The sequence below is a fragment of the Zeus faber genome, assembly GCF_960531495.2.
Source record: "Zeus faber genome assembly, chromosome: 2".
Lineage (NCBI taxonomy): Eukaryota > Metazoa > Chordata > Actinopteri > Zeiformes > Zeidae > Zeus > Zeus faber.
In genome coordinates, this window is record NC_137189.1 from 20,454,915 (window position 1) to 20,468,731 (window position 13,817).

At 46.4% G+C, this 13,817-nt stretch overlaps 1 protein-coding gene across 1 annotated transcript in view; it reads right to left on the minus strand.

The window, feature by feature from the left end:
- The window catches only part of thbs1b (thrombospondin 1b), a 12,339-nt gene extending 1,482 nt beyond the window's left edge, over positions 1–10,857 (minus strand). Inside the window, exons 1-23 of the mRNA XM_079996541.1 lie at positions 10,745–10,857; positions 10,097–10,181; positions 9,237–9,796; positions 8,675–8,750; positions 8,270–8,353; positions 7,887–7,996; positions 7,515–7,640; positions 6,571–6,667; positions 5,570–5,743; positions 5,294–5,470; positions 5,039–5,212; positions 4,790–4,917; positions 4,539–4,691; positions 4,177–4,395; positions 3,901–4,008; positions 3,116–3,275; positions 2,835–2,953; positions 1,745–1,979; positions 1,395–1,622; positions 890–1,161; positions 677–774; positions 437–576; positions 1–307 (exon numbers count right to left, since the gene is read on the minus strand). The exon at positions 1–307 is cut by the window's left edge and continues 1,482 nt beyond it. Coding sequence (XP_079852667.1) covers positions 300–307; positions 437–576; positions 677–774; positions 890–1,161; positions 1,395–1,622; positions 1,745–1,979; positions 2,835–2,953; positions 3,116–3,275; positions 3,901–4,008; positions 4,177–4,395; positions 4,539–4,691; positions 4,790–4,917; positions 5,039–5,212; positions 5,294–5,470; positions 5,570–5,743; positions 6,571–6,667; positions 7,515–7,640; positions 7,887–7,996; positions 8,270–8,353; positions 8,675–8,750; positions 9,237–9,796; positions 10,097–10,160 — 3,510 coding nt within the window. The 5' untranslated portion in view covers positions 10,161–10,181; positions 10,745–10,857 and the 3' untranslated portion in view covers positions 1–299. The remainder of the gene's footprint in view (positions 308–436; positions 577–676; positions 775–889; positions 1,162–1,394; positions 1,623–1,744; positions 1,980–2,834; positions 2,954–3,115; positions 3,276–3,900; positions 4,009–4,176; positions 4,396–4,538; positions 4,692–4,789; positions 4,918–5,038; positions 5,213–5,293; positions 5,471–5,569; positions 5,744–6,570; positions 6,668–7,514; positions 7,641–7,886; positions 7,997–8,269; positions 8,354–8,674; positions 8,751–9,236; positions 9,797–10,096; positions 10,182–10,744) is intronic.
- Positions 10,858–13,817: the final 2,960 nt, after the last annotated feature.

Sequence of the window (13,817 nt, forward strand, 5' to 3'; positions counted from 1 at the left end):
GGTAAGGGGGAGAAGGGTCGTTAAGTGTTTTTTTTCAGCTCTCCACACTCTTGGCCAGATGGTTGGGGTTGGTTGGTATTGGGTGTAGAGAGGTCTCTCTGATGCTCAGTACCCCCCAAACTCCGGGCTTCAAGTTCCCCTGAGTCTGACCACGCGCCCTCTAGGCCCTGTCCATGCCGCAGAAGAAAGTGTTTTTGCGGAGATAAAAATCGGTCCCTGGACTTTGCATCAGAATTAAACGTTCAAGTTCGTGCTTTATACAGAGAGGTGCATTCTCAGGATCTTCCTGCACCATGCTTCTATGCATCTGTAAAAAGAGAGAGTAAAATAGAGACATGGACCGTTACACTGGATGGCTCAACAGAAAAAGGAAATTCCTGGTATTATGGTGATTATTTTCATTTAAAGTAACATGTATGATATAAGAAACCCATACCTCTGCATTCATACTTGAGGTCTGAGAAGTAAACCATCTCTTGCGAGAAGACGAAAAGACCTAGCCTTCCACCGGCATAGGTCTTGTCGTAGATGCTCCCAGAGTCTGCCATGATCTTCTTTCCCTCGTACATCACAACTCTATGTGCCACAAGTGACAAAAAACAAATGTGAGACAATTGAGAAACAAATAACTATAGCAAACCTCCAAGACTGGTAAGTAATGAAGGCCTCTGCCTACCGAATGTGTCCTGTTCTGGGTCTATGGATCAGATGCCACCTGTAGGCAGTGAAGTCTTTCCAGCCAATATTCTTAGGGTCGTGCCACAGAGTGCGTACCTGAGAAATGGGGAAAATCAACACACATATGAGGATCTCTTGTTTTTTCCATTCGAAAAAATATAAAAACCCCAACCTTTTTTGGGACCTGTTTTTGCAGAAAACTTGAAGTTACCTGTCCCGGCGTGTTGCCCGTATGCCACAGGGCATTCCTGAGGTGCTCTCCTGGACCTGTGGTGGAATTGACCACTTTGATGGAGAGGCCGGAGTAGCCCTGGGCTTTAGTGGGTTTACTAGACCAGTAGGTCTGCGTGATCTGCTTCCACATCACCACGTAGAACCTGGAGCTTGACTGGTAGCCGAACACAAAGCCGGCATAATCGTCATCCCTCTCTGTGTTTATGAAGAATGTGCCGCTGAAGTCGACTGCGTTGAACTCGTCATAACCTGGTGAGTGGTGAAGACAAAAGTGGATTAGAGGTGAAAAACTGACATATTGTAGCTTAATGCCAGTAGTTTAGCTAACAAAGGAACAATAATCTCTGCTAAGAGATAATAGAATAGCGTTGAATAGCATTATTCGTTATTCAGGCATAGCGTTATTCAGACAGATCATCTCATTGGTATTAAAATCCAAGAGACCTGAGAACCATGAGAGTTTCACCCATTGAATTATTTACCCACGGCGATGCCAGGGTCACAGTTGACGGTTTGGACCAGCTCCTTGCCCTGATGGCGTACCACCCAGTTAGGATCTATCTGGGAGGTGCCTTTGGGGTCCAGGGGAACCATCTGGAACTTGCGGAAATCTGTCTCGCTGATGTCAAAGTTCTCTGGGCATACATCGTAGATGTCCGGCACGTTGTCTTGGTCGAAGTCGTCTTTGCAAGCGTCACCACGGCCGTCACCTGGATAACATGTGCAAAAGAAAAAATGTTTGCACCAAGGCCTCTTAAAAGGCCTTCTGGAAAGCTGGAATTCTCATTTGTTTGAGAAACCCCAGACAAATGTGTCTGTTATTTCAACTCACCATCTGAGTCCAGCTGATCGGGGTTAAAGGCCAGTCGGCAATTGTCCTTATCGTCAGGAATTCCGTCATTGTCGTCATCATGGTCGCAGGCGTCTCCTCTGCCATCCTTGTCGTGGTCAGCCTGGTTGGCGTTGGGGATGTAGGGGCAGTTGTCCAGGTTGTTCTGATGGCCATCTTCGTCAATGTCCTGGTTGCTGTCACACTTGTCGCCTACACGATCATCGTCGGAATCCACCTGCAACGGCGCAAGAACCATCACCATTTCAGCATTTTGACAGCTGCAGCAAAATAGATGGCTTGTGAATGCAACTGAGATGTGTCAGCGAGCAAAATCTGTAAGCAGTTTTCATTTCCGAACAATTAAGCGCTGCCCTTTCGCTTGACTCCCTGTGCCTCCCATAACGGCTAGAGTAAGGGAAGCCGTCGCAGCCCGCAGCAAAGGCATTGAAGTCATTCTTGGCAGCGTAACACACACTTCCTAGCCGCGAGAAGGAAGAGCTGGGCGGAAGAATGTGGAGGCAGGTGGAGCAGGAGCTATTGCTTTTCGTTGCTTTATTTAACTGCTAGTGTTGAGAATCAAAAATACCATGCTGAGGTGCTCACCAGCTTTATTACTACATTATTTTTATAACTCAATTTTCTGGTGATTAAATCATATACTCACTTGTCTTCCCTTTGCACCCAACCATCCTTTTTTTCCTACTGTGCACCGTTGTTTAACACATTCCTTATTTCCAGTGTAGCATGGCACAGGTGAACCCAATAGGCCCTTGCTGTGCAGATTGCCATTCCACAGTAATCATCACTTCTCGAGCCTCCTATCTCACAGCACGAAGATCAGCGAACGTCAATGGGCCATTGAAAGGGGGCCTAAGCCCGCCCTCCCCTGAATAAGCCTTATTAAACTGATATGCCCTTGAGCGGTGCAGGGAGATGGCCTCTACCTTCACAGAGCAGCAAATATAATTAAAGCTTTCTCCCTGAGTTGAAAGAGAGATTCACTGGGTGATTGAAAAAAAAGTGGATTATAGTCAGTGGACTGGTGGGGGTGGAGGTTGATTTGTGGTGAGGGTGGGGGTAATATACACACCTGATCGGGATTATGCTCCAATGGGCAGTTGTCGCACATGTCTCCAACACCATCCAGATCGGTGTCTCTCTGGTCCACATTGTACACGTAGGGGCAATTGTCCTTCTCGTTCAGAATGCCTGGATACACCAAACGCAAAGTCAGTTTCCGGGCTGTTCCTCAAACCTTACTTTGAACGGCAATTACCTTTTTGTCTCATTTCCTTATGTGGTTTATATAAATGCATCCAAAAAAACTGACAGGTCACTGAGAATTTTCATCATCTCCATGGCTATGCTTACCATCTCCATCGATGTCCACGGCGCAGGCGTCGCCCTCTCCGTTGTTGTCCGTGTCCGTCTGGTCCGGGTTGCTGTTGTACGGACAATTGTCGCAGCGGTCGCCCACATCGTCACGGTCATAGTCATATTGCCTGGGGTTGTAGATGAATGGGCAGTTGTCCTGTTTCAGAAGGGAGGAGAAATGTGAGGGAAAAGTCTAAATTTCGAATGGACAAATAAATATAGGATAAACCATCCATTGGGCCTTTCTTGATATCAATTTTATTTTATTTTTTGGTGTCGAACTTGTTGCTTTTTATGGATCTGTTGACAGGATGGAGGGGGACCCAGGATGAAAGGGAGCTTTATATTTAGGCTCTGTCCCAAGTCTAACATTGGGATTAACGGGGGACACAGCAGCTCCTTCAGAGTTATACCACCATGTTGGAATTTGCGGTTTGGCTTCGACAGGGGGAGAAACATTTGCTTTCCTGCTGCTGTGTCAAGTGCCCCTCCTTACCGCCCCCATGTTACCTTTTTAATGGCCAGCATGAATGATGAATAAGAAATTGCATTCAATGGCCTCGAGCCCAGAGAGTAACACAAACACACACACACGCGTGCACGCACACTCGGATGCTCGCACATACGCACACACGCACACACACACACACACACACACACACACACACACACACACACACACACACACACACACACACACACACACACACTCATATAGACATACAGTAGCTGAACCCCTGCACGGTTTCTCTCACCGGCTCTAACCGGATTCATTCACATACCCTATCATCGGGAATGCCATCATTGTCGTCATCATTGTCACAAGCATCTCCAATGCCGTCCTTGTCATAGTCTTCCTGACCAGAGTTGGGGAGGTTGGGGCAGTTGTCCTGCAGGGAGAGAAAACACTCAAGAATGAGATATAGTTAATGACACAGGGACATCATAACCCTTCACTATGGTTCCAGTCTGGTTTCTTTGTTTCTTTGACTATTGGCAGTTGGCATGAGGGCATCTCATGACTCTAACCAATGCAAAGAGATTTTTCTGCCACCAACCTTCTTGCAGTGGTAGGTGGCGTTCTCAACGCACACCAGGTTGGCGTTGGGCCAGCCGTCCAGATCCGTGTCCTCTCCGCAAATGTGTCCGTTGCCGGCGTAGCCTGGCTTGCACTCGCAGCGGTACATGGGGTCGGCAAAGTGTCCCAGGTAGTTGCAGCGGGCGTTCTTGTTGCAGTCATGACTTCCGTCCAGGCACGGGTTGCGGGGCGTGCAGACCTGGAGGAAGAAGAGAAGTAAAACATATATAGATGAGGATTGATTGACTGATTGATTGATTGATTGATTGATTGATTGATTGATTGATTGATTGATTAAATGATTGATATATGCGGGCTGGAATTGACTTGGACTGGACTTGCCTGTTTCTTGGCAGCGGCCTCTTCCACACCCTTGCCAAAGGGCTGGGGTCCAGAGTAACGTGGAGGGCAGGGCAGACAGTTGTAACCCGGATCTGTGTTCTCACAGCGGTGCACGCCATTGAACTCGAAGCAGGCGTTGGGAACCTCCTTGCACTGTTGTCGAAGAGCCACAGTGTCAATGACATAATCTCAATGGGAACTAAGATTGAGCACAGCAGCAATAGAAGCAGAATGAGTTTGACAAGTCTTACCTCGTCAATGTCTTTGCACTTAATGCCGTTGCCGGTGTAGCCCGTGGGACACTTCCCGCACTTCCAGGAGCCATCGGGGAAGCTAGTGCACTTTGCTCCAGCAAAGCAAGGGTTGGACAGGCAGCCGTCTGGACAAAACAGCAATGTTGGACCGACATCACCACACAGCATTCTAAGGGACCTCCAACATTACACATGCTACCTTAAAACTGTTGTTGCAACTTTTCCACAAAGGTCAGGGTGACTCACCAATTGGACAGGCTTTCCTGTTACACATCTGGGTGTCCTTGGCGTCGCCCACACACTCCTTGCCACCGTATTTTGGCACCGGGTCATTGCACAGATGCTTACGGGTCTGGGTCCCACCTCCACAGGTGACTGTACAGGTATCCCACGGTGACCACGGTCCCCAGTTACCATTGACTGAACGGTCACAAAAAAAATTAGTATGTGTCGGCAAGATCACATTCAGATTGACATTAAAATCAAGCAAGTGGGTCTTACTGGGACACGGAGACTTCTGGCACGTCTCGGTTTGCCGGCCCTCGCCCTCGCAGTCTTTGCCTCCCAGCTGGGGGGTGGGGGAGTTGCAGAGGCGGATGCGAGTGATGACGCCGGCTCCGCAGGTAACTGAGCAGGACGACCACGGGGACCAGTGGCTCCAGCTGCCATCCTGCTTGACTAAAGATTGGAGATCAAGGTTGCGTCAGTATTTTTATCATTGAGGGCATCATCATCATAACTTTAGGACCCGAGAAGACTCATTGGGGGAGAACTCACAGCGCTTATCGCACTCCTGGAGGTAGCAGTCGCGGGTCTGCACCGAGGTGCCCTCGCAGTTGTTGTTGATGCGATCGCAGGAGCGCCCGCGCTGCTGGATGCCACGCCCACACGACACGGAACAATGGGTCCATTCAGACCAAGGGGACCAGCCGTCCTCTGCATAGTCGCTCGCTGTGCGGGAAGGGGGGGTGGGGGTGGGGGTGGGGGGGGGGGAGACAGAGACAATAAAAAAAGCTATTCCAGAGATCCAGAGAAGGGAGGGAACCACCCCTCCTACCCAAATGGAGGAGGGAAGGCTCTTAAAGTGGAGAGAGAGAGAGAGAGAGAGCGAACGAGAGTGTAGAAGGGAAATTAGGGAAGAGGCCGACCAGCTGAGCAAGAGGGGAAAATGAAATAGAGGCAGGCTCTGTCCTCTGATATATGCCGGGATGCCCCGTTGACATACGTATGTTTTTCCTAAAGAGGGAAACACACTTTGCAAACAGTGCCGCGGGCCTGTAGCAACCTCAACAAGTAGCCGAAGGGGGGGGGGGGGGGGGGGGCTCTCCCTGTTTATTTAGGTTTGAGGGGAGCGCTTACACTGTAGGCATGTGGAACATGTCACTTCTCCTTCTGTGGAAGATGTCTTCACTAAAACAGCCGACCAATTTTCCATCCCACTTTAACCAATTTGGCCAATTACTGCCATTACAACTCAAAAGATTCAAAGATGTTTTTGGACACAAAGCCCCAATGTTCCAAACACATTGAGGGCTTTCAGTTAACCGGGAATGTTGTTTCGGTTAGATCATCTATAAAATCAACATGGCTCTCGTTGAATTCGAACATTCACATTAGGAGAAATAGCTGTGGCTTTTCTGTTTTATTCAAAAAATAACATTAAAATGGCTTTCTTGTCTGTAAATAGGGGCAGTGTTTGAATGTGCATTCTCTCTCATATTCATGTGCTCTGGCCTAAACTGCCCATTCATGAGGTAGCTAAAAATGGCAGAACTTACGTGTTCCACAGCGTGGGCAGCACTCTCCATCGGGCACAGTGGCGTTGGCACAGGGGATCAGCGGGCATGAGATCTTACGACAGACCGTGGCAGAGTTCTACAGGGGTAGAGATGTTAAGCCCCATGGTTAATAATTTGTTTCATAATGCTGCCAGACCTTAGTTTAAAAGTTCAATCCGAAGTGGTCGGCAAATTTTCTGCTCTTAAATTGTGTCCGGAGCCATTGGACACAGCCTTTGATTAGTGGGTAACGCAAACCAATCGAATTAGTGTGTCTGACGCGGACAGTTTTTACCAGGGGGACAAAGTTTAATCCATGTCCATGTGCAGGCATGGGGCGAAGATTTCTGCACTACCTCTAAGTTTGCCTGGGTTTTCTGTGCCAGTGAAACTCACAGGTGGGGGGGGTTTGGCTGGAGACAGAGACCCCCTGCAGACAACACAGCAGCCTACTGGGTCAGAAGATGCTGGAAATGAGTCCAAATAATACAAGGTAGTTTCACTCCGACGCCTGACTGGGCACTCAGCCCCAAACAAGCAGAGTCGTCCCTGCCAACACGACCTGCGTGAGTCTGCTCGTGGTGACTCAGGGAAACGTCTTAAACCAAACACACTTAGGTCTTAACCGCTGTCCCTGAGAAGGAAAGATGGCAATGGGGGAGGAGGACTTTCAAAAGTATCATCACAAAGGATGAGAATTGGATCAATGAGTATTTTTCGAGTCAAGTTTTTAATTAAAGACTCGACGCTGCTCTTTCAGGAGCTCCAGGCCTCGTTGGACATAAACCATAAAGACTGGGCTCTAGACGTCCTTTACACCACAAACAACCTCTTTTGGCATGGAGCCAGTCCTTGAGTGTGTGTGTGTGTGTATGTGTGTGTTTAGGCACTTGACTCGTAAAGACACACACACACAACGTTTGGAAGTCCCAAAGCTCACTTACTTGACAAGTGCACTCGGTGCAGTCGTCCACGGTCCACTCGTCCCTGTTCTTGTGGACCATGCCGTTGTGGATGCAGACGCCGCTGTGAATGCCGATACGGTTCTTGATCAGCTTGTTCTCATCCGTCTAGGGGAAGGTCGGGGAAATAGAGAGAATGGTGGTGCCTTTTGTGTTACTTGTTTTTAACTTCAACATTAATATTTATCACACATTCTCCACACTAAACACTTGTTTGAAAACAACTTCAATCTTGTTTTCAAATTAGTAACATCTAAGAGTCTATGGAAATTGGTTCAATGACTAAGGTTTCCAATCCAAGAGAATCCTTCAGAATTATTGTCCATTTTGGTCTTTTTGGGTCTTGGTTCTTACCAGCTGCCGGAGCTCGTTGGACAGCTCCTTGACCACCACCCCCAAACCTCTCAGCTCCTTGAACATACTGGCGAGGTCCTCGCAGGAGAAGCCGCAAACCATTTGCAGGTCTACACCAGGGACACACACACTGAGTGTCAACAGCTGGGCAGTCATATTTTTAAATCAGCATAGTATTGAAAAATATCTGTGTAGAAAGTAGTTTAGAGGGGTCTAGACTTTGGATATTCAATTCTCCACTCTTCCTTTCATCTTAGTGTAGTGACAGTCCTGAGCCATCTAGACTGACGTCTCATTGCCAGATGTGAGCCGGTGATGCTGGGGAACATGGCTCTGGTTAAAACAGTTTAATGGGAAATCCGTGTGACACATGCAGTGTTTACCCTTGGTCTTATGGCCGGTGTACTCAGTCCTGATGGCAGAGGAGCCGTTAAGGTTCTCCAGGAGCAGGGTGTCGGTCGGCATGGCTGCAAATGAGAGAGAACTCTAAGTCCCTGTTTGGCCTATTTTATGAATTGTGTGCATTGGAGACGAGATGTCCTAAATGCTATGAGACAGCAAGATGACCTTAAAAACAGAACTGTATCAACTGTATTATATCCAGAGAACAAACGTTTTGACAGACTGTGGGATTTGTAAAGTGATGTTCCTTGACGCTAAGTCAGCCAACTTGCAGAGAGCACTACACATTCCCACCATGAAAGCCAAGCTCAATTTGGCAGCAAAAACAAGCAGTTGAGTGATGCATAATAAAAGAAACTCAAGTTATACTGCTAATGATTACTCACAGTTTTGGCATCCCTTGTTGCGCAGGATGGCGTCCAGGGTAGTTCCAAACACAAAGTGCACATTTTGGAGCACCCCCTGCAAAATGATTATTATTATTATTATTATTATTATTATTATTATTATTATTATTATTATTAATAATAATAATACAAATATTTCCTTTTTATACAGGTTAAATTCCACTTGGATCAGGATCACTTTTTGCAAGGAGGACAGTCACATGTAGATACACCTGAATTCCCCCCCGAGGAATAAATAAATGTGTAAATATGTATCTTATCATGTACAAGTTCAAAGTTCAAAATCAGTTTATAAAACAGGGCTGGTCTCATAACCTAAGTTACTTTAATGAAACGTATCATTAGAAGTGTTAAAGGAATTCAAACTCCACCCATGCAAAGCGAATTGGAAAAAAAGATAACATGTTTATGAACTGATTATAATCTTAACAGAACAAAGCATCACAGGTGCATATTGTTGAAGATAATAAAACAATTTGAAAATTAGTGAACTGAAATATTGCACCGACAATCCCCCCTCTATGCCCGAGAGCATTCTCACCATGAACCTGTCCTTCACGGCCCCCTTGCCAATCCGCAGCCGGGCCCCGGTGGGAGTCTCCTGTGTCAAGATGGTCTGGATGGGTGCGTCCAGCTCGGCCGAGTTCACCTCCTCGCAGCCTGCAAAGAGCTGCACTCGGTCCTCCTGCACGAACAGCGTGATGTTCTTCCAGTGGCCCGTGGCCAGGTCAGCGTCCTCGATGGACACCACCTGCTGCTTGTTCTCCGTGGAGAAGACAATGTCCAGGGTGTTGGCCTTGCCGTTGGAAATCAGCTCGAACACGGGCCCAGAGCCATCGGTCTTCTCCACCGTCAGCAGGCCCCCTCGGGTCCTCTTGAACTGCTTGAGGTTGAGCAGAAGGAGGAAGCCCCTCTCGGCGTGGATGGAGTCCACCAGGTCCCTGAGGGACCCCTCGGGCACCGGGGGGATCAGGTCAGGGTTGAGGATTTTGTAGGCCGGGCTGTAGGGGTCGTCCCCCTTCACCTGGGTGACCCCATGGTTCTTCTTGGGGACCTGGACCAACTCGAACAGGTCGAACACACTGTTGTCGTCTCGGCTCTCTGAGGATGAGGACGAATTAATAAGGAACAGTGAAAGCTTGTCTGGAAACTGCATTGGGGACCATTGTTTCCAACATGAATTGGAAACTCTCTGCCCTCTCTTAATGCACAAGGTTTTAATATTTCAGACTGTTGACTTGTAAATATTGAGGCAGAAGATTGAGTATTAATGTTCTCAAACCTTTCCTCAACTTCCTCAAAACGTCGAAACAATTCTAAAAACGCGTGAAGATAATCAGAAGTCAATTGTCTCCTATATCTTTGCAATCATTTAGAAGAGAGAAAGTGCCTGTTGCTCACCTGCCACTCTTGCACCATTGCAGCTCCAGAGCATCAACAGCAAAAATATCCCAGTCAGCTTCATTGCGCAGGAATACGTTGTTCCCTATATAGTAGAGATAGAAATGGAGGAAACACATTGTTGTGTGCAATCATGAGTCTAATGTCCAAGAAAAAAAAAAAGTTGACTACAAAGACTGACTAAATGACAGGCAGATTGCCAGCATTTAAGGCCTTTATGGAGTCAATTACAATTCAACATTTTCCTTGTTTGAGTAAAAAACGTACCAAATTAATGTAAAAACATATATGTACAATCTGTAAAGGATATTAAAAATAATACCAACCCACTCACTTGATGAAATCATTATACAAAAATGGCAAAGAAAGGATAAAAGAATAAATAAAAACAAACAGCTATATACAGACTAAATGACAGGCAGGTAGCAGACATCTCATGGAGTCAATTATAATAATTATAAACACTAAATGCATTTATTTTTATTTTCAACGCATTCATTTTTTTCTATTTAAATACAAAATAATTATATATATATATATATATATATATATATATATATATATATATAATTTTGTATATTTATAGATAAATAACTAAATAAATAACATTTTTAAACAATTTTAATAAAATGAAAAAATATAACCCACCTGCTTGAAGAAATCAGCAGACAAAATGAAGAGGAGAAAAAAAATCCTCCAAATTAATCCAACAATATTCCTCTGGAGTATTTCTAAGCGGTCAAATTTTTTTTTTTTTAGAAAGTCCAAAATGTAGAAATGCGGGTGACGTGCGTCTTGTGTTGCGAATTGTCCTTTGCAAACTTAACTTTGAACCGAGGGGGGACAAAGTGCTGTTTAAATAGTTGCATGAAATTCCTGAGTCGTTGCCTTGACCAATCAGAAGCGAGTAGAGGAAAAGGGACGAGCTTCTCCTCTTCCCTCACGCACGCACACGCACACACGCTGATGAAAACACGCGCACGGATGAGAACACGCACACACACACACACACAGACGCACACACACACACACACACACACACACACACAGACACACACACACACCCGACCCCCCCACCACACACACACACACACACACACACACACACACACAGACACACACACACACACACCCGACCCCCCCCCCCCCCACACACACACGCACACACACACTCCACCGTGAGTTCAGGGTCTTGCACTTTTAATATTAATGTCAGTTAGAGATCATTGAATAGTCCTGTTGATGTTCCCTTATTGGTCGGGTTGTATTTTGGGTGTGTATAACAATAAATAAACAATTGGATTTGAACAACACTCGTTAGGAAAGTTTATTTTTCTAATTCACAACAACAGGTCAGCAAAAGAAATTCATTCATCCCCAGGGAGAGAAGTGAAGGTGATCTGGTCCCCACTTGTCTGGTGTAATTCCGCGCATGGCCGCTAGAAGTCGACGTGAGTTCACCTGAGAAGGAGCCTGCAGGCGCAACATCTGGACATGCACGACGTCCAGATGTTGCGCAGGTAATAACAGATATAATAACAGATATTTCGATTTTTGTTTTTATTCATTCATTTCATCTTTTTTTCCCTAATCACAGCCATAATGCTTCCCACGTGGAAAACAAATATCAAACCTTTATCATCAGATTGGCATTTATTTGATGTAGACACCCAGCAGAGTTGACGTGTGACCAAGAGCAATTTTCCCCTGCAAACCTTTGTGTATGTTTTGGAGGCACCCTCCTCGTACCCTGAGGTCACCCTGAGGTCGGGGCCAGTGTGGCTGCCGGTGCCTGCGAGTCTCCCGTCTTCAGATCAGGACCGCTGACGGAGACGGGCGAGCCTGTCGCAGCCTACGTCCGACTGACTGACCTAAATTTTGTCAGACCGCAAGCGAAGTGGACTCTCTTGGAAGTGCGTCACCGCTCAGTCTTTACTGTCTTACTTGTACGTGTGTGTGTGTGTGTGTGTGTGTGTGTGTGTGTGTTTACATATATGTCACCCTGTCCGTCAGACATGCTTTCCTGCTTTCCATGCTTTGTGCATTTAAAGTCTTGTGAAGAGAAAAGTCAAGGGCTGGGATTGCGAGACGAGGATTGCGAGTAATTGGTGCATTGTAGCGATGGTCACAATTGACATGCAGAGCAATTGTTTCGCTTGTTTTGCTCTCTCTCTCTTTTTCTCTCTCTCGCTCTCCCTCCCACACATGCACACACTGTATTTTATGGAAACCAAACGTTACTTCTGAGGTGAGTCACGACCCTTTCACTACATCCAAACGTACACGCGGCCACGACGCCCATTTTCTTCTTCCGTCATCTTCCTCCTTCCTCCTCTCCTCTTTTCCACGCATCCTCCCACAACCCACCTCTCTCTGCGCAGTGCCCTGTAACTGAACCAGGGAACCAGGCATCGGCTGCATTTCTTTTCTTTTTTGTTTTTTTTCGTTTTTGCCCCGTGCACGTCCTCTCCTCCGGTTCCGCGCGCAGCAAACCCTTCGTGACAGCGGAGTCAGTTTTTCCCCAACCCCCGCCCCCTTCTCTCCCGCTCCCGTGCCAAGGGTTGAGCGTCACAACAGGCCCTGAACCCCTTAATTGGTGGGACACACCACACCTCCCCTTCCAATAAATTCTCCTCGCTCGCATCAACAGGTTAAACTCGGGGTCGGGAGGTTGAGGGATCATGTCAGCGGCAGATGCGCTCTTGGTTGTCAGTCATCCAATAACAAACGTGTCATCGTGAGTCACGAGTGCTTGGAAATAGGCGGCCGATCCCATGAGCAGTGATTAACGTTCGACCTGTCAAGACGGAAACTTTTGCCGCGATCGTTAAGGTGCTTCCTGCGCATCGGGGGTTTAAAATCAGATTACAAACCCATTCACAGCAGGGTACGATTCAATGAAAAGCTGATTTGCCCAAATCGTGTACACCCTTTAACTTCACTGTTCACTTTTGAGGTTTATCACCATTCTGTCTACATTTTTAGGTTCCTATTCTATCGTTTTTTTCTCCATTTTTCTGGGGCTTATATCTAATGTTTTATCCTTCGGTGTGTTGTACATTACCATTTTATTCTTTCTGGTTCACTGAAATGTTTGTTTCATTTCATTGCATATGACCAAAATCTTCTTTGCTTTTCATCTCTATTAATTTATCGATTTGTAATTGTTTTATGTTATTTTTTTTGATTATATTCTGTTGTTTATGTTTTTGTGTTTAAGTGTATATTTCCACATGTTTCCATATTTGCCATTTTTATTATTATTTTTTATTCCATTGCGTAATTATTTTTACCTATTTTATGATGTGAGCTGTCTCGCCATCTATCTGTCTGTCTGTAGGCCATCTGTCTGTCTGTCTTCAGCAAGTTGTTAACTTTTTTTTAACAACTTTTTTTAAGTCCCAACGATAAGAGTTGTTGAGCAACAGGTGCTACGAGGAGGTTGTGTTAGTGGTTAGTGTGCGTGTGTGTGTTATTCTGTTGGAGTGGACCAGCTGAGTGAAAGTTTGCCTCCAGCACACACACACACACGCACACACGCATGCACACACACACACACACACACACGCACACACTCGCACACGCACACGCACACACACACACACACACACACACACACACACACACACACACACACACACACACACACACACACACACACGCACGCAGCACACAGTGCGCGCACACACACACACACACGCACACACAGAGACACACACAA